The sequence below is a fragment of the Phalacrocorax carbo genome, assembly GCF_963921805.1.
Source record: "Phalacrocorax carbo chromosome W unlocalized genomic scaffold, bPhaCar2.1 SUPER_W_unloc_6, whole genome shotgun sequence".
Classification (NCBI taxonomy): Eukaryota; Metazoa; Chordata; class Aves; order Suliformes; family Phalacrocoracidae; genus Phalacrocorax; species Phalacrocorax carbo.
In genome coordinates this window covers 688,687-715,697 of record NW_026990257.1, presented here as the reverse complement: position 1 = coordinate 715,697, position 27,011 = coordinate 688,687, and the positions used below count along the sequence as shown (strand labels likewise).

The 27,011-nt window shown below is 46.0% G+C and overlaps 1 protein-coding gene across 8 annotated transcripts in view; it reads right to left on the bottom strand.

Annotated features, from left to right (window-relative positions):
• Window positions 1–5,737: 5,737 nt before the first annotated feature.
• Window positions 5,738–27,011, bottom strand: part of LOC104044423 (SET-binding protein-like) — a 399,734-nt gene continuing 378,460 nt past the window's right edge. For 4 of the 8 annotated variants that reach the window (XM_064440016.1, XM_064440017.1, XM_064440014.1 and 1 more), the window contains one exon: window positions 5,738–9,023. In XM_064440016.1, coding sequence (XP_064296086.1) covers window positions 8,467–9,023 — 557 coding nt within the window. In that variant the 3' untranslated portion in view covers window positions 5,738–8,466. The remainder of the gene's footprint in view (window positions 9,024–27,011) is intronic. The other 4 variants (XM_064440010.1, XM_064440012.1, XM_064440011.1 and 1 more) reach the window with 1 other exon arrangement.

Genomic DNA, 27,011 nt, shown 5'->3' with positions numbered 1-27,011 from the left:
TCCACCAATCTATCTCACTCTCACACTCCCTGATGCTCCTTAACTTTTCCACTTCCTCCTTCAGCTCTGCCACTAGGCAGAGTAGATCATCCACCTGGTCACACCACAAGCAGCTGCTTTCTCTGCTGCCCTCCGACACAAGTGCCAGCCTCAGGCACTCCCTGCAGCCAGAGACCTGGACAGCTGCATGTTTGTGTGGGGGCTCCATCTGAGTTGCCATATTCCTTCTGGCAGTGGTTCTCAGGCAAGTGGAGACCACAGCTAGGGCCTCTTCTGGAGGGGTGGAGGTAGTGGTGACCACTAGCTGAGTTACTTTTTAGAGCCTTTAAAGCCAGGAAGGGGACTGCGACCCTGCCTGCACGTCCTGCCCACGCAAATTGCCTCACCACACCCCACCCTGTTCACCAGGCTCCTGGTCATTCATGCTCCCTGGGGGCTCCTTTTGTACATGAGGGGGTTTTGCCACCTTCGCTCTTGTCCCCGCCCACGCTGAGTCAGAGCTGCCTCATGTCAGGAGCTCACTCCTTCCCTCTCTGAGGGTGGGGGCTGGGCTACCCTCGCTATCCCTGCGCTTTTGCTTTTGCATTCGTGCTTTTTGCTGCAGTTTTTCCGTGGTTTTTCTGCTTTGGGAAGGATCCTCCGGTGCGACCCTCACTCCGGAACCCTTTGCCTTTTGTGTTTCTGAACTCATCGCTTCCCCTTCAAGTCTGTCTTCTAGAAAACTAAGCAGTGCCCTCCTTTGTCGTTATCTCCATTATAGCTCTGTCACATCATTTGCTTCCTTCAGAGATCACTTTTCATCCCTTTTCTAACTGTGTTTTTGCCATGCTCTGAAAATGCTCACCCACAGATGCTCTTCATGTGCTCCCTTCCTTGTCTTTACCTTGCAGAGGCTTTCACAGTTTGCCCTTTTTAACTAATTTTCTGTTTGCTGTACTTGTTCTTTGAGTATATAAACAGAATATCAGGCAAGGCAAGTAGAAGACACTAAGTGCTATTTAAGTCCACAAATAACATTGTGGCATACTAAATCAGGAAGATGTAGTAGGGAATTTTGTTCCCTTTGAGTCAATGACAAAACTTCTATTGATTCATTTGGAGCGTTATTTACCAATAACATTTGTGGGGCAGTTTAAGGACTGCCAGATATGAGCATGTGTGGGAGTAGAATGGAGACAGGAAAAACTTTTTCATGTCTTTTCAAAGTTGCTTGAGGCCAATCGAACAATTATACCAGAGGTTTTCCCCCTCTTCTGGAGCAGGTCACCTGGAAAAGGATAGAGAAATTATAGGGTCCCTGTTCTGTACTTTGTATCACTGACTGAAGGAGATCCAGAAGGGGATAAATCCCACCAGGCAAATGGGTGCCGTACAAGGTACATCTGTTTCAAGCACTGCAGAAGAAACACTGGGCTTCTTATATGCTTGACTTATGCAGGGCTGATATACTCCATGATACCTAGGACCTGGAGAATTTTTTCAGATTTTTTTTTTTTAAATGCAGCAGAGTCCTGAGAAGAAGTAGATATCAATACTTAAATATCTTCCCGATCCATACAAAACTGTCTCATCTTTTTCCCAAGGATGCTCAACTTCTTTTCTCCTCTTCTTTCCACCACAGTTCTTATAAAACCATGATGATCTGACTACTAGTGTTGCTGAAGCAATTTTCTAAATATTAATTTTTTAATAAAGGTCTATATTATCAATATGACATTTCTTACTGGCAACAAAAAACAGTAGTTTGTATTACATTATATTACTAGCAGCACTCTAAAGCCACTTTGGGATGAATAGTTTCTATAAGGAAAATGAAAACAGATCTTTTGCTCCTGCAAACTGCTTTAACACATTTGAAACTGATAGTGCTGATCTGCATAAGCTGAGAATGTGAACCAGTGAGTCTTGCTCTGTGTTATAAAGTTAATTGTAATAATGATTGCACTAACATTCTGTTAAACTCCTCTTACTTCTGTGGTGCTTTCACACCAGTTATTCCTGCAGCTCACAGTAAAAATATGCATAGATCATTTGATAATGCCACACTTCACTGTGATTTCTATACTTTCTATTAGCTCTGAAACTTCTATGTTAGTGCAATAGTGATGTAGTTCATTAATTGCCCACAGAAGGCCAAACCCATATTTTTTAGTTTGACATCTATGCTTCCCTTTGCTTTCTAGAACTTGCCAGATGGTTTTTACTGAAGGGTTTTGAGTAGGGTCCTGTCACTGATCCCCTCAAAGTCACTGGAAAAATTTTCTACTTAGTCAGTAGCAATAGAATTGTTCTAAAATTACGTGCATGCTTTGTTACAGAATAGCAAATAATGCTGTCATGAGCTCACACAACTTGCATACAAGCTGCAGGCATTTGCACCAACTAAACTTTCCTTGACACAAAATAAATTCAACATATGAGATAGCTGTGGAGTCTGGTGGGAAATGGTGCCATGAGGGAGAGTGAGGCTGAGGTTGAGGCTTGTCTCTGCCAGCTGAGGATGCTTTAAGGTCACCATGGTCAGCTTTCTTACCCCAGAGGACGTGAACAACCTCCACTATCAAAAGTGAATTAAGAACATACTTTGACCCAAGAGTGCTCATCTCTTTATCCATACCTTAAGGGTGGAGTGTGAAATTCCTTCCTAAGTTCGAACTCCAGTAATATGGAGGATAACCAAAGAAGGTTTGCACAGAGCTTCACTACTTCTGTGAGCAAAGGATGCTCAGAAAAAAAGGAGGTTAATCAGAAAAGAACATTATTTCTGATGAGAGTTGTTTCTGACACACTTGGTGTTTCCATTATTTTCAGTTATTTCAGGGCAGAGATGAATAATGAAAGTATTCTAAGTAAATTTTGGAAACACTGAACTTGTGCAAAATGAGACGAAAGAACAATAACTCATTAAACAAAGAGTACCTAAAAAAAGTTACAACCTACCAGAGCTTGTGCATTTCCTAAACTTTGTTTCTAAGACTTTCAAAGTTTTTTCTCAGAGGTAATATAATACATAGGAGCAGACAGTGCTGGAGTAGTTACCAGGGATGAAACAGTTGCAGAGAGGTCCTAGCAAGAGCAATTTTACCCTGAGAAAGCAGATAGGGATGCTGATCAAAGACTTCTTCCTGTCCAAGAGTCTGCTGAGGAGTATGGTGCTTTGACACTGTACATGGTGTCAACGGTCTGGTGAAAAAGATGAAAACAGATGTAGTCTCTCACCCACCCAGCCCCCAAATGACAGAAACCCAACATCTCCAACTCTTGCTCTCCCAGTGGCTGCTCTCCCAGCCTTGCTCCATCATGCCTGCAAGGTGACACCACGAAAGTACAGCAGAGCTCAGTGGCAGTGGGAGGTAAATCTCAGAAAAGAGCTGGCAGGAGGGAAGATCAGTCCTGAGATACTACAGCAGCAAGCACAAAACTTGACAATTCACAGATGCTTCCAAGGGAGCTTGCGCCTTTTAAAAAATGTGGTTAGAGCTGGAGACCAGCGGCTTATACATCACAGAGCCCAATAAAAACAGTGAGCAAAGATGTCAGCACTTTTGCAAACTATTGTCAAAAGCTGGGGCTATGAATATGTTAAAGAGAGAAAGAGGAGGAAAAAAAAACCCATCACATTTGAGATCTTTGGAGCAGCTCTACTCCAGTAACACAGAGCAATAGCTGTGAAAACAGCAGAGTCAGAGGGGGCATCTTTGTGGTTGGATGAGTTGGTCCCACCAAACCAACACATCCCGCAAAGCTTCGGAAAGGAAGAAAGGAAGAACAGGAGAGACCACTAAGTTATCTATCCTGCCTGAGCATTGCTGCCTCCTCCAGGAAACAGGATTTGCTTTCCACGCACAAGTTGCTGAGCCGTTGGGGAAGGTGGTGGATCCTCTCTGAGGAGGAGGAAAAAGAGGAAATCTGATGTTGCTACAGAGGAACTTGTGGATGTTGAGGCTGACTATAATGGCAGCTGACCACTCAGCAGCAACTTGGAAAAGAAACTTAAAACCATGCTACAACCAACTCTCGGTCCCATAGTCACAGCATGAGGTTTCACAGAATGGAAAAATCCCCCTTGGCCTACAGCCCTTCATCTCTGATGCTCAGTGAGGAGAGGGTTGGCTCCAGTCACCCCCTTGTCCATAACCCAGCCCCTGGGACTCCCTTCTCTGCAGGGATCTGGAGAGGGATGCTCCATCTGCTTCAGGAATAGAAAGCATACCCAGGTGGTGAATACTACCATATCAGTGCCTGAGGACGCAATTTGGATCAGAGATGTTTCTGTTCATTTGGTGATATGCACAGCCTCAAAGTGTGAATCCCCTTTTGTCTGTGGAGCCCATGGCACAGTCCATTTTTAACTTTTAAGGATATTCTAGGAAAATGAAAATGAAAAAAAAAAAAAAAAGAAAATAAAAAAGAACAGAACCAAAGCATGTTTTTCTCCACTACTATAAAGAGGGCTTGTGAATACATGGTGTTAGTATCCCAAAAGCTATTAAACTCCTTAGTGATGGGAAACATGGAAAACAGGAGAAAAGAATTCACAACTCATGTTAGACTGAACTGAATTCCTTTAATTTCACACAATGAATAACATATGAATAGGATTAACTTTTTTTTTTTTAAGTGCTGTGTACTGTCCTAATCTGATTTGGTAGCGAAAAGTCTGAGCTTTGTTTTAGAAAAAAAATGTTTAAAAACTAACATCTAAGATCATGAAGGAGCATGACATTAAAGCATGCCAGATGTATCTAAGCCTCAAAGAACATCAAGTCCATATCCATTTTTAAATGTACAAAAATGCTTCATGAATAAAAAACTGTTACAAAAAGAACATTTCAAACAATGTACAAGTTTTTTCTTGCCTCTATATTCAATAAAATACAAATACATTTTTTGCTCTAAAATATGTTTACATACAAAGTAGAACATGCAAATTACACTTTAAAAAAGGCTTTTAAAAAACACTTATGAATACAAACTAAAAATTAGCCAGCACGACTTATAGAACATTCTTGTGCCCCATTTGTTCGATTTTTAAATTTTTTTAAATACAGTATATACATATTTAACACTTCATATGCATTTATTATTTAAGAAATAGCTTAAAAAATAAAGAAAAAGAAAATTAAAATAAACCAACATAGGATTGAACTGCTTCCCTATGTTGTCCAATTGACAGGTCTTTTAATATTTTTACATTTTTTTCCCCTTTTTTTTCTATCTAGTGTTTATACAACCTAGGCAAGCATCTTAAAGAGATCTCAAATATGTGTCCTTTGTTGAAATGTGCTTCTAATTATCTCAGAACTGCTGCACCCCAGTTTTTGGATGATATAGAAGGAAGAGGCATTACAAGGGCATGATGTTTGTTTTCTCAATTCAGAAAACCATCCTGGTTGTGGTTTTTTTTCCTTTTCCTGTTTTTTTGTTGTTGTTGTTCTTTTTACTCTTCAGGATACTACTTAAATGTGCTTAAGTTCAGTCTTGAATCAGGGCCTGTGAAAAGAGTTGGGGAAATCTTTGTGTACGGAACAGTGATTCCTGTTTATTTGTCGTATTGCTGTAGCACTCAGAAGCCCCAATGATGAACCAGCACCTCATCATACCAGGCACTACCCAAAAAATGTAACAACACAAACAGAATATTCTACACAAATGGTCCAAAGCATTGCTGTCAAGTGGAGAGTCATGGGCCATGCTGTAGGACACCCTAGTAGCTTATGACTACTATAACTTTTTTTGTTAGTTTTTTTGGGGGGTGTGTGTGTGACAGTTACTCAAAACCATGCAAGGTGCTTCACAGAAAATTTAATACTGAAGGGTTCAATAAACTGGCAGTATGAAGCTCTTGGAGACACAAGTGGTTGGGGGTTTTCCCTTATCGGCACTCTGTAATGTCCAATACATCTTGAAGCCATGATGGGCATTTAATGACAGAATTTGGTCCTTTCAGACCTTTGCTCCACTTGCTACACATTGAAAGGTCCTTCAATGCTAATAAAGAGATCACTGAAGATAAAACTAAGGATAAGTTGTTGTCTGGCTTATAAACTACCTGGAATACCAAACTTATAGTTTTTCTTGCATTTTAAGCAACACTATCACCTACTTTCAGGCCCAAAGGATGGAAAAACAAGATTTCTGAATCAACTAAGCCTCAGTCCAATGTTTTTTAAGGAAGAAGGGAGGAACTCGAGAAGGCTTAAGCGTTTTTTTTCTGCAGGCTTACAACTTCAGTCAATAACACCATGCTACTTCAGAACTGAAAAGCAAAACTGGTTGTAAAAGAATGCGCAACTGGCCAATTTATTTCTAAGCTGCGTTAACTGGAAAACAAAAAGTGCAAATGAGTATGATGAATGATGCAAAACAAATTGGAAACAGAATTCTGCAATCCCTCTTATCAGTTTTAAGGAGATGGGATCTCAAGATTTGTTCCAGCCTTTAAAAAAAAAACCAACAACCCTTCTCCCAGTCCCCCAGCCCAATCCAAACCCCAAATGCATTCAGTTTTAATAAGCTAAGTTGCTACCACAGAAGAAAAATCAGTCTCTAAAAATAATGAGCTGTATGTTTACAGTGTCCCTTTAACACCATAGTCTTGATGTGATTTTTGTAAATAAATAACAGAATAGAAACACAAATTTTTTTGTGGGGACTTTTTTTGTTGGGTTTGTTGGTTTGGTTTTTTTTAGTGTCATGCTATTTGAAGTTTCCTCGGCAATAAGCCAGTTCAAAGATTTCTCAATAAAGGGAATAGCAGTTAGCTTGTGAATCATTAAATAATTCCAGTCCCCGCTCCTTACTGGAATTTCCCCTCCCCCGTCCCATTTTAATATTCATCTTGCCATGCCAGGTGTTGAGCATACTGAAGGACTTCAAAAAAATGAAATAAAGTTGAAAGTACCTATTTCAAATTTCAACAACTGACTTCTTTTTTAAAAGCATCGTTACTGCAGTGGAACAGTCTCACAGTCTTTGTTTTAAAAATTTTAATTAGGCTGTGGAAATGCAGCTCGACTATTTTACCCAAGTTAAATCAATGGCTGATGTACAACTCGAATGAGAAATGTACAATTTGAACTGACCATTTAAAGAGACAATTTATCACACAGTTTGCATTCATGCAGACTGAGAGCTTTATAATTACATTATGTAAAGAAAAAACCCAACGTTTTTTTAGTTTATTAAGGCAACCACAACTTGGAGAACATGTCCAAAGTGGCATTAATACAATTGCAGTGGTAATACCCTTTGAACAATTTTTTTTTTAGATAAGAACACTTACTCCTTTTCTTTTTTAAGAAATAATTGCAAAGAAAGAACCTATTTTCCATAGGGTTTTGTTCTCTATTTTTTAAAACAATCTAATTTATATTTTTTTTTAAAAGAACATATCAAGGCATTGCTACCCAATGTAAATTATTCAGATCCTGGGTTTCTGATTAATTTCACTCGGAATTGCAAGTGGTAAGAACTGGTAGGTTTGGGCCCTGTCTTTTTTCTCTATTTTTTCTGTCCTTTTTAAAAATCTTTTTTAATATTCTTTTTTTGGTGATTTTGTTCATGTTTACTATAACTATTCCCCAGAAGTATCTTGCTGTTCTCTGCACACATGTACCAAGCATCAAAACAACTTGGTTGATGGATGATCCCTTTTTCACATGCCATTGAAAATACCAAGTTGCTTCATAGAAATGTGCTATTGTAACTGAATATCTATGTACGCCTTATTTTAAATGCTGTAATACTCCGCTGTTCCTTGGGATAGCACGCAGAATGAGGGTGCGCATGTGTAAGGCTCTACTTTTCTATTGCCTATATTGCAGCTAGATGTAACTAGGCAAGTAAATGAGAAAGAAATATATAGTTCTAGCAGGAGTCAGGCATTTTAGGTTATGCTGCCCCAAAGCCTGGTAGGTATATAAAACTGGAAAAAAAATTCAAACAGATTATAACCAAGATCAGAGATGAGAAAATTACACTATTTTTTGTTGGGTTTTTTTTTTTTTTTTTTTTTGACAGTGATTCCTACTATGGTATGGTTACTCTTAGCTTCACCTAGCCCAACAAACAGAATTGGAGTCAAGCATACAGCCCTAGTGACAACATTCAGCTCTCTGCGAGCACAACCTCCTGCCTCTGGGTATGGTATGAGAACAGCAATGCTGAGATGCTCATTAGTTTTTGAAAACTCTGCGAAGTAGATGCTCTCCTCAACTTTGACATGCCCACCCCCCTCCTTACCCCCCACCTTTCCTGCACCCTTTCCCCCTCTTTCCTGGGTGTGGGGGGGGTGGGGCTGGGGCCAAAGCGATGAAGAGGAAGATGTGAACCTCAGCTGGCACAGCTCTCTGCGATGGGTTCCAGCCACCAAAGGGATGAGTGAGTCTGGTGCTGCAGCCTCCAGCCCCTCAGTCCCAGCATGCCCCACTACCAGCACCCAACATCTGACAGGGTGCGCTGGCCTTAGGGAAAGCCTTCACTTTCACTCCCTCTGCTTTTCCGGTGCCGCTTCACTTTCACATCCTCCTCTTCCTCCTGTGGGGACTTGCTTTTCCTTTTCCCAACCCGGGAAGTCCGGGGTGGAGGGAGAGGGGGCGGAGGAGGGGGAGGAGGGAGAGGAGGTGGTGGAGGTGGTGTCTCTTGAGCCATGTGTATGACAGCCTCAATGGTGGCCATGATTGTATCTTGAGTGGCTGCTTTCTCCAATATCAAAGGGTTGAGTGTTGGTCTCTGACCTCTTTTGCTGGGAAGGTCAATGCATTTTTCCAGAATGGGCATTTGGTCTCTGGAGTCTACATCAAAAGAGAGGGGTTGCTTCCGAGGACGACCCCTCCTCTTCTTGACAAAATTATTTCCTGTCTTTGATTGTCTCTGCAGTCTCTTGGCTCTCAGGATCTTGTTCACATGATCCAGGTTCTTCTTCGTGGACAGGATCTTGGTGTAGTTGCACATCTTGCGCACCTCGCACTGGATTGCTTCAATTTCAGAGCGCTTGAACCTTTTTTTCAGTGGTGGGCTGGCTGTTGGGAGAAAAGAACAGAAACGGTGTGGGTCAAACAACAGTGAATGGAAACCCTCCTTTGCCTGCTTTCAATGTCATGAAGACTAGTTGCTTTCAAGCTCGATAGGCTGAATCTGACTGCTGAAGAAGTGATGGCTGTGAGAAAGGACTCTGCATAGAAAAGAAACTATAAGAAGGTTAAAAGATTATTTATTACAGTCCCAGAAGAATTGCTGTTACCTCCTTTTTTACTGTCCTAGATTAAAACACAACTTTGACTATTAAGTAGTCCTCAGAGCTTTCTCTAAGCTCTCCCCTCTTCTAAAGTAACAAAGCTTTTCTACAGCAATGTTTTACCATGGGTTTGCTTCATTCTCATTTCTAAACCTCTAATGGGAGGGAAGGAAGGGCTGCTTAGCATAGCTGTCACATTGGCTCACTGTAACTATTAAACTTTCTATACCCCAAACATATACTCCTGACGTCTTCATCCTGGCCTTTAATTCTTGCCATGGATGCCAGTCAGTATGAAAAGTGTTTGTTACTGAAACTAGTGGGCACAGACAAGCTGTGTGGGTCACTTCACCTGTGGCAAATTCGTTATCTGCCTGAGTTTCTTTACTATCATCTCCATGGATACTAGCTGAAACTACTCAGTCATATAATATACTTTAATGGCCCCTGAAGTAAGCTTACTCCTGGTTCAGATGGCTTACTTTAGATCTGAATGAAGTCCAAAGTCTCTTGCCAAGTTCACATTGTGAGTCATTGTCAGAGCTGGAAAGAGTACCCAGCATTTCTTGGCTCCTGGTCCTTTGCTTAGGACATAAGACCTTGCTTGTTTTTCTTAAATTGTCTCATTGTCCTTTACTGAACGTGGCATCTGTTCAGAGTTCAGGATTTTCACATGGTTTATAAGTAACTACCCCTTTGTGAGAGAAACAGAATGTATTAATTCTGCTATTGCAATAACTGGTGCTCCCTTTCACTCCTATCTGTTCTGCGCTGCTGAAAAAGAAATGATGGAGTTCAGAATTTCTTTTCAGTAAAGAATAAAATATCCCACTAAATTAACCTCAGCCCACATCTACTTGCAAACTTAATTTACACCTGACTGTCAAGCAGTCATTTGTGTTTGAAATCCTTGAAGTTTCCAGAGCAGCCAAGATTTCAAGAAAGGTTCATTTAGGGGTTATTACTCCCTTCATGTCTAACAGGCTAATCTTCTAGCAGTAGTTTAAGTAAAGTTGCTATTGTAGCATTTTCTGTAGATAACCAGAAACCATCAAGTGGTAGAATCTCCTCTTGTTCACTATGGGCTATGACAGATTCAGCATACAAACCTCACCTGCTGTCCTCCCCTCCTGGAGAACATAAATTATTGGCTTTTATACCACCATGTTGCTTAGATCCAGCAAAGAGCTTGTGTAAACAAACCCAAGTTACAATGCAAGAAGTAGGAGTGAGTCATAAACAAAACACAGAGATATGCTCTCTTATAAATAAAGACCTGGATCGCCAACTTCCCAAAGTCTGTTTTTAATTAATTACAAAACAAAATACATTTTCCATATGTAACCCAATCCCCACACCAAAAAGAAAAATAAAACCCACTTACAGTTTGTGATTCACAGAGGACAAAAGAAAAGACTAATGCTGTCATTTTGGTATCAAAGAAAAGGAGAAAGGAAATGAAATATCCAAGTTGCTCAGGAGAAGCTAATAAGTTGCACAAAATTCCTCTCAAGTAGGTCACCCCTAAAAAGTGTGGATGCACGAGCCCTAAGGGCAAGTGGCAGCAAGCTATTTCTCAGTCATATGATCAAAAAAAGGTTAGACCCATGTCACACAAAATGATTACTCTCATCTGGCCTCATTGGTGATTGATATATACAGTCCTAATATCTCCAGCCTTAAGAATTCAACTCCTTTTGAGACCATCCTAGATCCTGAGAGTAGCTTCAGGTCAGAAGATTTAAGAAATCAAACATTTTCCACAGTTTTCGTATTTCCTGTCCACTTTTTGCCTTTTACTGCTATTGTGAGGACACATTTTCAAGACTTGTCTTTTTTTAATTCCCATATGCAAGATGCATTTTTTTCCCAGAAAGTAAAGCTGAAATTTTTCAGTTGATGAAAATCTTGAAGATGGGAATTCTAGCATCAATACAGGAAAAAATTGCAAGGTTCATGGTGAAATCCAGAGATTTGGCATTGCTCTCAACTTTCATTGGAAAGGAAGTAAGCCAAAGGACAGGAAACAAATTTGAAATAAAGCATTAGCCAAGCACCTGCAAAGATTTATCTGTAGTCGGTTGATTCTGCACCTTAGTATTACCACCCCATTGCAGTCGTTGGTAGATGTCATGGTTTAGCCGGCAGCTTGGCCCCACGCAATCGCTCGCTCACTCACTCCCACACCGGTAGACAGCGAAGAGAATCAGAAGGGTAACGCACGTGGGTTGGGATAAGAACAGTTTAATAATTAAAATTAAAAGAAACAACAACAGAAATGCAATGTAAAGGAGAACAACAAGAGGTGCAAAGCCCCGGTAGAGGGGGGAAGGGAGGGGAGAGGGGGAACGAACCACCAGAACAACCCGCACATGCCGCAGCTGCCCACCGACCCGACGCTGCGCCGCTCCCGAGCTGCAACCTGCCCCCCCTTAATATACTGGTCACGGTGTCACATGGTATGGAATGAACCTGCCATTGGCCAGTTGGGGTCAGCCGCCCCCACCACGGCCCTGCCCCTTCCAGCGCCCCCCGCCATGCGGCAGAGCGTGGGAAACTGGAAAGGTAGTCGACCCCCACAGTGAGGAAAATTAACCCCTTCTCAGCCAAAACCAGCACATTCTCCACCCCTTATTCCATACCATTTACACCATGCCCAGGTCCCATACAATGCAATACAATCGTACCAACTACCACCCCTCCCCTTCCCATCCTTTAACATAACACACAGACATCATTCCCTTAGTTCATGGACCTTCCATATAAAATGTCCACTAAAATGTCCATTGAGTTCACCCAGTCCATGACTCTGGGCTCCATCTGCTGTATCAGGCTTTCAGGGTAGGAGAGATGGTGTGTGTGGCATTGGGTTGCTGCATACTGAGTCAGTCCTTGTTCCATCACTGCTGCACGGCTTGTTTCATAGTTTATCTTCCATGGGTTGGGAGGCTCATACTCTGATATCATTGATACAACACAGAGGTGACACACAATATTATATAGCAGTTTGCATTGTGCCATTCAGTTCATTGGCTGCTTTCGCCCAAAATCAAATCCCCTTGAGGCACACATCGGATTTCTCTATCCTCCGGCATCACCCACCAAGTGCACCCAGGTCCTCGAGCAAAAGCAGTCCCACGAATGGGTTTGCCTTTGCCTGAGGCAGGAAGAACCCAGACTGTTTTGCCCAGCATACTTTTTGTGTGCACTACAGGGACTCTATCCCCTTCCACAGTATGTAGGATTTCTGACTGGGCAGGGCCAGCTCGACTGGCAGATCCCCTTGTGTTGACTAACCGCATGGCTTTTGCTAAATGTGTATCCCAGTGCTTGAATGTTCCACCCCCCAATTGCTCTCAGTGTAGTTTTTAATAGTGCATTGTATCTTTCAATTTTCCCAGAGGCTGGTGTGTGATAGGGGATGTGATACACCCACTCAATGCCATGCTCTTTGGTCCAGGTGTCTATGAGGTTATTTCAGAAATGAGTCCCATTGTCTGACTCAATTCTCTCTGGGGTGCCATGTCACCACAGGACTTGTTTTTCAAGACCCAGGATAATGTTCCGGGCAGTGGCGTGGGGGACAGGATATGTTTCCAGCCAGCCAGTCGTTGTTTCTACCATTGTAAGCAAATGGCGCTTGCCTTGGCGGGTTTGTGGGAGCATGATATAGTCAGTTTGCCAGGCCTCCCCATATTTATATTTCAGCCATCATCCCCCATACCACAGAGGCTTTACTCGTTTTGCTTGCTTGATTGCGGCGCATGTGTCACATTCGTGGATAACCTATGCAATAACATCGATAGTAAAGTCTACCCCTCGATCACGAGCCCATCTGTATGTTGCATCTCTCCCTTGATGGCCTGAGGTGTCATGGGCCCAACGAGCTAGAAATAGTTCACCCTTATGCTGCCAGTCCAGATCCACCTCAGCCACTTCAATCTTGGCAGCCTGATCTACCTGCTGGTTGTTCCGATGTTCTTCAGTGGCCCAACTATTGGGGACGTGAGCATCCACATGCCGTACCTTTACAACCAGGTTCTCTACACGGGCAGCAATACCTTACCACAATGTGACGGCCCAGATGGGTTTGCCTCTGTGCTTCCAGTTGCTTTGCTTCCACTGCTGCAGCCAGTCCCACAGGACATTCGCCACCATGCAGGAGTCAGTCTAAAGATAGAGCACTGGCTACTTTTCTCGTTCAGCAATGTCTAAGGCCAGCTGGATGGCCTTTACCTCTGCAAACTGGCTCAATTCTCCATCTCCTTCAGCAGTTTCTGCTACTTGTCGTGTAGGACTCCATACAGCAGCCTTCCATCTCTGGTGCTTTCCCACAAGGCGATAGGACCCATCAGTGAACAGGGCATGCTGCTTCTCATTTTCTGGCATGCTGTTATAGAGTGTGGCTTCTTCAGCACGTGTCACCTCCTCCTCTGGTGATAATCCAAAATCTTTGCCTTCTGGCCAGTCCATAATCACTTCCAAGATTCCAGGGCAACTGGGGTTTCCTACTTGAGCCCACTGGGTGATCAGTGCAACCCATTTACTCCACGTAGCATCAGTTCCATGGTGTGTAGAGGGGACATTGCCCTAGAACATCGTGCACTGGCAGTCGGGGTGCCAGGAGGAGCTGTGCCTCAGTACCAACCACTTCTGAAGCAGCTCGGACCCCTTCATATGCTGCCAATATCTCTTTTTCAGTTGGAGTATAGCAGGCTTCAGACCCTCTCTATCCACAACTCCAAAACCCTAGGGGTCGACCTCGGGTCTCCCCATGTGCTTTCTGCCAGAGGCTCCAGGTAGGGCCATTCTCCCCGGCTGCAGTGTAGAGCACATTTTTTACATCTTGTCCTGCCCGGACTGGCCCAAGAGCTACTGCATGGACTATTTCTGTTTAATCTGTTCAAAGGCTTGTCGTTGCTCAGGGCCCCATTTGAAATCATTCTTTTTCCGGGTCACTTGATAGAGAGGGCTTACGATCATACTGTAATTTGGAATATGCATTCTCCAAAAACCCACAACGCCCAAGAAAGCTTGTGTTTCCCTTTTGCTAGTTGGTGGAGACATGGCTGCTATTTTGTTGCTCACATCCATTGGAATCTGACGACGACCATCTTGCCATTTGATTCCTAAGAACTGGATTTCTCGTGCGGGTCCCTTCACCTTACTTTGTTTTATGGCAAAACCAGCTTTCAGAAGGATTTGGACTATTTTCTCTCCTTTCTCAAAAACTTCTTCCGCTGTGTTGCCCCACACAATGATGTCATCAATGTATTGAAGGTGTTCTGGAGCTTCTCCCCGTTCCAGTACAGTCTGAATCAGTCCATGCCAAAAGGTAGGACTGTGTTTCCACCCCTGGGGCAGTCGATTCCAGGTGTACTGATGCCCCTCCAAGGGAAAGCAAACTGTGGCCTGCACACTGCTGCCAGAGGGACGGAGAAGAATGCATTAGCAATATCAATTGTGGCATTCCACTTGGCCGCCTTGGACTCCAGTTCGTATTGAAGTTCTAGCATGTCTGGCACAGCAGCACTCAATGGTGGAGTGACTTCATTCAGGCCATGATAGTCTACTGTTAGTCTCCACTCTCCATTAGAATTCCATACTGGCCATATGGGACTGTTAAAGGGTGAGTGGGTCTTACTGATGATTCCTTGGCTCCTCAGTTGGTGAATGAGTTTATGGATGGGCATCAGAGAGTCTCTGTTGGTGCGATATTGCCGCCAGTGCACTGTTGTGGTGGCGATTGGCACCTGTTTTTCTTTGACCTTCAGCAACCCCACATGATCTCACTTTCTAAAATGTTAACTCAATGCAATTTAAGGTTACTGTGGACATCCTTCTGACATCCTGATACTGGATAAAGAAGGTGCAGATCTCCTTTCCATCCTGCCAAAACCAACAGGTGTCTTAGGCACCCAAGAGGTCCAGGTCACCCAGACGGAGTGTCCTGAGTAGAGCTTGATGGTGAGTAGACTGTGCCTGAGTAAAAATAGGCATCTGCTTTCTGCCGAACTGCCTAGTTCTCCAAAACTAACTGATATGCAGACAGTTATGGGTAGATATCTACACTTATATGTAAACCTATGTCATGGTTTTAGCTGGGATCGAGTTAATCTTCTTCACTGTATCTGGCATAGTGCTGTGCTTTGGACTTAGTATGAAAACAATGTTGATAACACACAGGTGTCTTAGTTGTTGTAGGTAGTGCTTATACTAGTCAAGGACTTTTCTAGCTTCCCATGTTCTGCCAGGTGCACAAGAAGCTGGGAGGGGAGGGGGCACAGCTAAGAGAGCGGATTCAAACTGGCCAAAGGGATATTCCATATCATGTGACATCATGCCCAGTATGTTAACTGGGAGGAGCTGGCTGGGGGAGGAGGGAAGCATCAGTCTTGGCTTGGGGACCGGCAGCTTTGGTTGGCGGGTGGTGAGTGGTTGTATCATTTGTGTTTCTGTTGTTTTTCCCTTTTTCCCTTTTCATTTTTATTATATTATCATTTTGTTATTACCATAATAATCAGCATCATTATTATCATTACTACCTTATTTTAATTATTAAAATGTGCTTATCTCAATGCACAACATGTTTTTTTTTTATTTGCTCTTCTGATTCTCTCCCCCGTCCCACAGGGCTGGGGGGAGTGAGGGAGCGGCTGCGTGGTGTTCAGTTGCTGACTGGGGCTGAATCGCGACAGTCTATTTCGGCGCCTAACATGGGGCATGAAGGGTTTGAGATAATAACAGTTGCTGGACACACCATTGATTCATCTGTTCTCAATATTAGTTTGTCCAGTCTACACCATGCTGATTGTGAAGTACACGTTAAAAACTGCTGTTGGTTTTTGTAGTTCACTGTGCTCTGCAGTGATTAGAGATGTTTTGCCTAGGAGATTTGTTATTAAAACACTGGCCTTGAGTGTTATCAGGTATTTGGGTCTTGCATGGAAGCTGTTACTGTACTTAGGCTACCACCTCATGGAGACAATTAGAAATTATAACTCCTCATCTGAGAGTTTTTTCTTGAGGAAATAGAAGATGGCACCTTAGCTACCATCTTCTATAATGCCTCCTCCTTCATTACAACAACTTTTCAGTATCTTGAACATCCTTGGGTAGTTAAGATACATCTGCTGGTATTGCTTTGGCAGACTGTTTCAGTTCTAAGGTTAATAAGCAATTTAAGAATATCATCCAGAGATCTGCCCCAAGGCTCGCTAGCTCTGTGTGGCAGGGTATGTGGGATAGTATGGACAAATGCCGAAGAAGATGGGCACCCCCAGTGTTGTGGGACTTCACCCCTGAACAAGTGCAGAATCCTGAAAAATTAGTAGAATATTTGAGGGAAGTATGTTGTCCCCCTGGCAATTCCAGAGAGATACAAATCACTGCAATGTGCTGGGGCCTGGCTTATGCCTATCGAGCCCTATTTAACACTATTCAGTACCCCCAAGGGAAAGAGAAGGCCTCTGGATCTTAAAAGACAAAGACAAGGAAATCAACAAGCACTGCAGCCACTCAAACCCTGACGATCGACACTGCAGCTACTTCAACCCTGGTGACAAGCACTGCAGCCACTCAAACCCCCACGACAGACACTGCACCTACTCCAACCCCGGTGACAAGCAGTGCAGCTGAACTGGAGGATCAACCCATGCCAGTATCAGTCGCCCCTATACGCAAGAAGAAATCTTGGAAGACAAAGTTAACTCAACTCGTTTAGAAACAGATGGTGAAGAAGTAGGGCCATCACGAGGAGAGGAGGAAGAAGAGGAAGAACTCATACAAGAAATGGAAATTACCCAATCCCTTTGATTGAGTGAGTTGCAGGATATGCAAAAAGATCTTGGCTGTCGTTCAGGTGATCACATTGTCACTTGGCTGCTCCGATGGTGGGATAATGGGGCCAGCAGTCTGGAATTAGAGGGGAAGGAACCCAAACAACCGGGATCCCTCTCTAGGGAAGGGGGCATTGACAAAGCAATTGGAAAAGGGAAACAAGCCCTCAGCCTCTGGAGGCGACTCCTGTCAGGTCTGAGAGAAAGGTACCCCTTCAAGGAAGATACTGTATTTCGCCTAGGAAAATTGGTGACCATGGAGGTATTCGGTACCTGAGGGAACTAGCCACGGTTGAGGTGATTTATAGTGACCTAGACGATTAACAGTCACCCAAAGATCCAGATGAAGCCCAGTGCACACAACCCGTGTGGCGGACATTTGTACAGAGTGCAACATCGACGCATGGGAACTCATTGGCAGTAATGTCCTGGAAAGATGACGAGACACCAACGGTGGTGGAGTTGATTGATAAACTCTGGGAGTATGAAGCAAATCTCTCTTCCTCCTTCGTCTCAGCTGTGGAGAAACTGTCCCTGGAGGTCCAGCTGTTCAAAGAAGATATGTCCTACTCCCTACCTTTACAGACCAGTATCTCAGCCATTAGGAGTAATCGTCCCTTCGGTCAAGCGAGAGCATACACACAGTGGGGCACCATGTGGTTTCTACCTGCGTGACCACAGAGGGGACATGAAGAACTGGGATGGAAAACCTACTTCGAACGTAGAGGCACAGGTACATGAACTGCAAGAAATAAACAGTCACTATGGGGGGTTCCTCCAGGAAAGCTGCTGGTCCAGTTTCCAGTAAGCAATGCCCCAGAAAGAGGAGTAGAAGCACTGATATTCTTTCTGATCCTAACAGAGACACTTGTGATTCATATTTACAAGAAGAGAGTGATGAATACTATGATCAGGAATAGAGCGGCCCTGCCTCCAGCCAGGTGGAGGAAAGGGATAACCAGGCTTACTGGACTGTGTGGATCCAATGGCCTGGCACGTCCGACCCACAGGAGTATAAAGCTTTAGTGGACACCGGCGCACAGTGCACCTTAATGCCATCAAACTATATAGGGGCAGAACCCATCAGCATTGCTGGAGTGACAGGGGGATCCCAAGAGCTAACTCTATTGGAGGCCGAAGTGAGCCTAACTGGCAATGAGTGGCAGAAGCACCCCATTGTGACTGGCCCAGAGGCTCCGTGCATCCTTGGCATAGACTACCTCAGGAGAGGGTATATCCAGGACCCAAAAGGGTACAAGTGGGCTTTTGGTGTAGCTGCCTTGGAGATGGAGGAAACTGAACAGCTGTCTACCTTGCCCGGTCTCTCAAAGGACCCTTCTGTTGTGGGGTTGCTGAAGGTCAAAGAACAACAGGTGCCAATCGCCACCACAACAGTGCACCGGCGGCAATATCGCACCAACAGAGACTCTCTGATCCCCATCCATAAACTCATTCACCAACTGAGGAGCCAAGGAATCATCAGTAAGACCCACTCACCCTTTAACAGTCCCATATGGCCAGTATGGAATTCTAATGGAGAGTGGAGACTAACAGTAGACTATCATGGCCTGAATGAAGTCACTACACCATTGAGTGCTGCTGTGCCAGACCCGAGGTCGACCCCTAGGGTTTTGGAGTTGTGGATAGAGAGGGTCTGAAGCCTGCTATACTCCAACTGAAAAAGAGATATTGGCAGCATATGAAGGGGTCCGAGCTGCTTCAGAAGTGGTTGGTACTGAGGCACAGCTCCTCCTGGCACCCCGACTGTCGGTGCTGCATGGATGTTCAAAGGAAAGGTCCCCTCTACACATCATGCAAACGATGTTACTTGGAATAAATGGGTTGCACTGATCACCCAGTGGGCTCGAGTAGGAAACCCCAGTCGCCCAGGAATCTTGGAAGTGATTATGGACTGGCCAGAAGGCAAAGATTTTGGATTATCACCAGAGGAGGAGGTGACACGTGCTGAAGAAGCCACACTCTATAACAAACTGTCAGAAAATGAGAAGCAGCATGCCCTGTTCACTGATGGGTCCTGTCGCCTTGTGGGAAAGCACCGGAGATGGAAGGCTGCTGTATGGAGTCCTACACGACAAGTAGCAGAAACTGCTGAAGGAGAAGGTGAATCGAGCCAGTTTGCAGAAGTAAAGGCCATCCAGCTGGCCTTAGACATTGCTGAACGAGAAAAGTAGCCAGTGCTCTATCTTTAGACTGACTCCTGGATGGTGGCAAATGCCCTGTGGGGCTGGCTGCAACAGTGGAAGCAAAGCAACTGGAAGCACAGAGGTAAACCCATCTGGGCCGTCACTTTGTGGCAAGATATTGCTGCCCGGGTAGAGAACCTGGTTGTGAAAGTACGTCATGTGGATGCTCACGTCCCCAGAAGTTGGGCCACTGAAGAACGTCGAAACAACCAGCAGGTAGATCAGGCTGCCAAGATTGAAGTGGCTGAGGTGGATCTGGACTGGCAGCATAAGGGTGAACTATTTCTAGCTCGTTGGGCCCATGACACCTCAGGCCATCAAGGGAGAGATGCAACATACAGGTGGGCTCGTGATCGAGGGGTGGACTTGACCATAAACGCTATTTTGCAGGTTATCCTTGAATGTGAAACATGTGCTGCAATCAAGCAAGCGAAGCGGGTAAAGCCTCTGTGGTATGGGGGACGATGGCTGAAATATAAATATGGGCAGGCTTGGCAAATTGACTATATCATGCTCCCACAAACCCACCAAGGCAAGCGCCATTTGCTTACAATGGTAGAAACAATGACCGGCTGGCTGGAAACATATCCCGTGCCCCATGCCACTGCCCAGAACACTATCCTGGGTGTCGAAAAACAAGTCCTTTGGTGAAATGGCACCCCAGAGAGAATTGAGTCAGACCATAGGACCCATTTCCGAAACAGCCTCATAGACACCTGTGCCAAAGAGCACAGCATTGAGTGGGTGTATCATATCCCCTGTCATGCACCAGCCTCTGGGAAAATTGAAAGATACAATGCACTATTAAAGACTACACTGAGAGCAATGGAGGTGTGGAACTTTCAAATACTGGGATACACATTTAGCAAAATCCACCTGGTTATTGAACAGTAGGGGATCTGCCAATTAAGCTGGCCCTGCCCAGTCAGAAATCTGACATACTATGGAAGGGGATAGAGTCCCTGTACTGCATGTAAAAAATATGCTGGGGAAACCACTCTGGGTTTTTGCTGCCTCAGGCAAAGCCAAACCTGTTCGTGGGATTACTTTTGCTCGAGGACCTGGGTGCACTTGGTGGGTGATGCGGGAGGATGGAGGAGTCTGGTCTGTATCTCAAGGGTATTTGATTTTGGGTGAAAACAGCCAATGAACTGACTGGTAAGGTCTTAATTGCTATATAATGTTGTATGTCATCAATACAGTGGTTGCTATATGCCATATCAATGGTATATATGGTGGGAATCTCCCAAATTAAAAAAAATGAACTTTCATTGAACCAAGCAAAGTGCAGCGGTGATAGAACAAGGGCTAACAGTGTAGCAGTGAGGACTGACTTCAGTATGCAACAATCCAACATCACACACAGCACCTCTCTGAAAGAGTTGTATAATAGATGGAACCCAAAGTCATGGACTAAATGAACTCATAGGACATTTCACAGACATTTTACAGAGGTGGTCCACAGACTAGGGGAATGATAAATGAAATCTGTATATTATATTAAAGGATGAGAAGGCGGGTAGGGATTCTTGAAATTGTATGGATAGTATGGGACCTGAGCATGATGTAAATGATATGGAATAAGGGGTGGATACTACTGTCATGGTTTTAGCTGGGACAGAGTTCATTTCCTTCACTGTGGCTGGCATAGTGCTGTGCTTTGGGATTATTATGAAAACCATGGTGATAACACACAGATGTTTTAATTGTTGCTAGGTAGTGCTTGTACTAGTCTGTAGGGGAATAGACAGGGATCGGCGACTGGAAGACCATGGGATGTGACGGAAAGATAGACTCCTCCCCATAGGAGTGGCAGGAACAGGAAGCGCAAGAGCTATATAAGCGTGTGACACAGTTAAATAAACGGACATTTTGTATCCATCATATTGATGTCTGTGCATCACTGTCCCCAGGGTGGGTAGAGCCCTGTGTCCCGGAGATATGCGGCCCAAGATAAGTTCTCCCATAGAAGCGTACAGCAACAAGTGGTGACCCCGACGTGATCTGCGGGGCGGCATGGCAAGTTCGCCGGGGGGAAAAGATAGCTTGAGGCATGCAGGGGCGGGACGGGGAGCCGCAGGTCGGCGGGCGCGCCATGGAATCAGTCGTAAAGGTACTGAAGGGATTGGGGAAGGAATATGGTACTTCGATTTCGAAGGCGCCTACCTCAAAGGCCATCCAATGGATGATTACGCAGGGGCTCATACGGAGTCCCGCAGACATATTTAATAAAGATAATTGGGCGAGAATTAAAGAGGAGTTAGCCAAAAGGGCTATGATGGGAAAACCCCAGTACATACAGCCTTGGGGAAAGATACACCGATTACTATTGAAAGTTCGGGATGATCAGGAGACGTGGCAGCAGGCGCGGCTGTGCCTGCACGGTGCTACAGGCGACAGTAGCCCGGAAATAGACCCAGGATGGGCAGTGGGGACACAGGCAGGGGCAACCATCGCAGGAGATGGGGAAGAAGCGGAGAGTTCGGACGGAGTAGCCTGGCCAGCGACTCAGTCTGAGGCTCCCGAAGAGGTGGATCGGGAAGCGGCGGTGTTCCCTGTTGAGCCAGCAGGACCTTTGGAATGCCCCCCTGCATACCCCTGGGACGATTTGGCACAGGCGCGAGTACCTGCGCGCGGGGAGGGTGGCGTGGCGGCGGACGCAGCGGGAGTGACGGAGCGGAAGGAGAAAGATGATCAGCGCCGGAAGCAGAGCCGGCAGCGGCGCCGCCCTCTGCCCGACCCTCGAGACTGGCTCCCGGGGCAACCCTTGAGATGGGAGTCGGACGAGGAGGAGGATTGGGGTGCCTGGAGGGGAGGACAGGGTGGGTATAGATCAACCTCGAGTAGCAGCGAATCAGAAGTTGGGGGAGAAACCGATGCCCACATGTGGGAAGATGGGGCAGATTGTCTGCAGCGCGCAAAAAAGAGGCATAAGGCAGCAGGGACTCGGAGGACCAATCAGAAGGAGGGAGGAGAGGGACCGCCAAAAGGGGAGGTCCGGAGCGCTGCAGCTCCGGAGGGGTCCGCGGAGGAAGTGCTGCGGCAGCTGCAGCAGGCTATGCGCGCACTAGGGGAAGTAACTCGGGGGCAGACAGGACCCTTAAACGAAGGGTGCGCCCCAGCGACAGTCAGTCGAGTTACCTAACTGGCGGCTGAGAGCCAGAGATTGTAGCCTCGATGGAGTAAGGATAGAGATGCCCTGGATATTCCCTGTCCGGATAGCTCCTGGAGGAGGGGCAGGGAGCTGCAAGCGGTAACGGAGAGTTCCCGCAAAGCGTACAGTGAAGTGGACAGGTATGAAAAAAAAGCGGAACCTTGGCAAAAGATGCAGCAAGGACTAGCAGAGCCATTTACAACGTTTTGTGACAGGTTGCAGAAGGCTATTATAGAATCAGAATTGCCACCAGCAGCCAAGGAGGCAGTCCTTATGGATTGCCTCCGAAATCAAGCAAATCCGCAAACACAAGATGTCCTCCGCACCCTGGCGGCGGGGGCATCATTGGGTCAAACCATCAGGCATGTCTTGCGCCAGGAGGCGTTGAATCAGCATGGCGGTGTGGGAGCGCACATCTGCCAGAACCCTGACTGTGGAAGCGAAGAAAGGGTGCTGGTGCAAGCGGCCGGGGTGGGGCCAAGATGTCACTTGTGTGGACAGCTAGGGCACTTTAAAGCTGGGTGCCCGCTAGCGGAAAGGGGAGGACGTAATGGAGGAGGAGCACGCCCAGTAGGGAGGTGCTGGGCGTGTGGGAAGCCAGGACACCTGGCAAGAGATTGTCCAACCACAAAGCCGGGAAACGGCCAAAGGAGGGCGAAGCGAGGGGGATTCGCGCCTCCTGTGAGTCAAATGGCCCCCATCATGGTGCCAGTGCCAGGAGCTTGGCCCACCATAGTGGGCCAAGGGGGAGTGAACCTTCAGGCAGGGGAGCAGAACCAGCAAGACTTGCAGGTTATGGCCCCTGCGTGGCCTTGGTCATAGGCTGTAACAAGAGACCCATGGCGGCGGTGATGATTACCACACAAGAGTCGAGTTGTCCAGCACGGATATACCTGGGAATGTTAGTGGATACCAGGGCAGATGTCACAGTGATGCCACTCGAACGGTGGCCACCAACTTGGCCCCTCGCCATGGGAAAATGTATCATAGGGGTGGCAGGAGAACAACAGACGAGGACTAGTACTTGCCCTGTGAAACTCGAAGTCCTGGACGAGGAGGCAGGGAAGCTCCTCACGGCCGTAGTGACCATACTAGTAGCAGATGGGGTAGCAAGCCCCTTGTTGGGGCGGGACACCCTTGCCCAGATGGGGATCGGGTTGAAAAATTTAGCATAAGGGCCACTGCCTCAGAGGGGCTTCGTCAGCGCAAGTTAGTGTGGAAAACCGAACAGCCCGTCTGGGTGGAGCAGTGGCCCCTGACAACAGAGAAAACAGAGGCTGTAAGAGCTATAGTAAAACGAGAGCACGAAGCAGGGCACCTAGAGCCCTCGATGAGCCCGTGGAACACCCCTATATTTGCTGTAAAAAAGAAAGATAAAAAACAATGGAGAATGCTGCATGACCTTAGAGCAGTAAATCAGCAAATGGAGGACATGGGGCCTCTCCAACCTGGCCTACCAGATCTGAGTGCTGTCCCAAAAGGATGGCGAGTCATTGTTTTAGATATCAAAGACTGCTTCTTCAGTATTCCGCTACATCCAGATGATAGAAAGAGATTTGCCTTTACTCTGCCCGCGGTGAACCGCGCAGAACCAGGTAGTAGATGGCAGTGGACAGTACTTCCGCAGGGGATGAAAAATTCTCCAGCGATCTGCCAGAGGTATGTGGCTTCTGCATTGCAGCAAGTAAGGCAGCAGTATCGGGAGAGAATCTACATGATCCACTACATGGATGACGTCCTCATAGCTGCGCCCACCGAGGCATTGTGTGAACAAGTCTTTTCAGACACCCAAAGGGGCCTTGAGGGACAGGGCCTCAAGATAGCTGAGGCAAAGGTACAGCGAGGACCAGTGTGTGGATTTCTGGGTGCTAGAATACAAGGGGATTCCATACAAGCTCAGCCTATTAAACTTACACCTAAGGTTAAAAATTTACACGATGTCCAGAAGCTGGTAGGAGCACTGCAGTGGTTGCGGACATTCGTGCGCGTCACCGGTGAGGAGATGCAACCTTTCTATGCGTTGCTGAAAGGGACCGACCCATGGGAGCCCAGGAGTTTAGACCCTGAGGCAGTCCAGCAGTTGCAGATGATAGAACGTTGAATGCAAAAGGAAGGAGTATGGCGGTGGGACCCTCAGGAGGAATTAATTGCAGGTTGGATTCTGACCGCCAGTGAAGGATTAGGATTGCTATATCAAATACAGGTGGGGGAAGAAAAACCACTGCGATGGTGTCGTGGTTCAGCCTCAGCTGGCAACTGAACACCACGCAGCCGCTCGCTCACCCCCCCCCCACCCCTGTGGGATGGGGAAGAGAATCGGACGAGCAAAAGAACTTGTGGGTTGAGATAAGCACAGTTTAATAACTACAATAGAATGATGATGATAAATGATTATGATAATAATGACAGTAAGGTTAATATAATAAAAGGGAAAAGGGAGGAAAGGGAAAACAGGGAACAAAAACGCAGAAACACGAACGATACAACCGCTCACCACCCGCCGACCGACGCTGCCCGTCCCCGAGCCGCGATTGCTCCCTCCCTCCCCCGGCCAGCCCCTCCCAGGTAGCATACTGGGCATGACGTTACATGATATGGAATATCCCTTTGGTCAGTTTGAATCCACTCTCTTAGCTGTGCCCCCTCCCCTCCCGGCTTCTTGTGCACCCAGCAGAGCATGGGAAGCTAGACATGTCCTTGACTAGTATCAGCGCTGCCCAGCAACAGCCTAAACATCTGTGTGTTATCTCAACAGGTTTTTTTCCATGCTAATTTCAAAGCACAGCACTATACCAGCTAGAGTGAAGAAAATTAACTCTATCGCAGCTGAAACCATGACAGTATCCACCCCTTATTCCATATCATTGACATCATGCTCAGGTCCCATACTATTCAGTACAACTTCAATAATCCTTATCCATCTTCTTATCCTTTAACAATATATATATATACAGATTTTCATTTATCATTCCACTAGTTTATGGAACACCCCTGTAGAATGCCTGTGAAATGTCCATTGAGTTCATTTAGTCCATGACTTTGGATTTCATCTCTTGTAAGGGTCCTTCGGTGCGGCGGTGTGCGTGGGGTCAGGTTGTTGCATGTCAGTCCTTGTTCCATCACCGCTGCACTGGTAGTTCGTGTTCTCTCACTGCTGCACTTTGCTCGGTTCCATTGAAAGTTCATTTGCTATTATCATTAATTGGGAGATTCCCACCATGATAACATTCCACTGATGCAACCATAGTAGTGATGACATACAACATCATATTACAATTAACAGCATATTATTCAGTTCATTGGCTGTTTTCACCCAGAATTAAATCCCCCTGGGGTACACATCGGATTTCTCCATCCTCCCGCATCACCCACCAAGTGCACCCAGGTCCTCGAGCAAACGCAATCCCACGAGTGGGTTTGCCTCTGCTGGAAGTAGGAATAACCCAGACTGTCTTGCCCAGCATATTTTTTATGTGCACTACAGGGACTCTATCCCCTTCCACAGTACGTAAGGATTCTGATTGGGCCGGGCCAGCTCGCCTGGCAGATCCCCTTGTGTTGACTAACCAGGTGGCTTTTGCTAAATGTGTATCCCAGTGTTTAAATGTTCCACCCCCCATTGCTCTCAGTGTCATCTTTAATAGTCCATTGTATCTTTCGATTTTCCCAGAGGCTGGTGCGTGATAGGGGATGTGATACACCCACTCAATGCCGTGCTCTTTGGCCCAGGTGTCTATAAGGTTGTTTCGGAAATGAGTCCCATTATCTGACTCAATTCTCTCTGGGGTGCCATGTCGCCACAGGACTTGTTTTTCGAGACCCAGGATAGTGTTCCGGGCAGTGGCGTGGGGGACAGGATATGTTTCCAGCCAGCCGGTGGTTGCTTCTACCATGGTGAGAACATGGCGCTTGCCTTGGCGGGTCTGTGGGAGTGTGATATAGTCAATTTGCCAGGCCTCCCCATATTTATATTTCAGCCATCGTCCCCCATACCACAGAGGCTTTACCCGCTTCGCTTGCTTGATTGCAGCACATGTTTCACATTCGTGGATAACCTGCGCAATAACGTCCATGGTCAAGTCCACCCCTCGATCACGAGCCCACCTGTATGTTGCATCTCTCCCTTGATGGCCTGAGGTGTCATGGGCCCACCGAGCTAGAAATAGTTCACCCTTATGCTGCCAGTCCAGATCCACCTCAGCCACTTCAATCTTGGCAGCCTGATCCACCTGCTGGTTGTTTCGATGTTCTTCAGTGGCCCGACTCTTGGGGACGTGAGCATCCACATGCCGTACCTTTACAACCAGGTTCTCTACCCGGGCAGCAATATCTTGCCACAGTGCGGCAGCCCAGATGGGTTTGCCTCTGCGCTGCCAGTTGCTTTGCTTCCACTGCTGTAGCCAGCCCCACAGGGCATTTGCCACCATCCAGGAATCAGTATAGAGATAGAGCACTGGCCACTTTTCCCGTTCAGCGATGTCTAAGGCCAGCTGGATGGCCTTTACTTCTGCAAACTGGCTCGATTCACCTTCTCCTTCAGCAGTTTCTGCTACTTGTCGTGTAGGACTCCATACAGC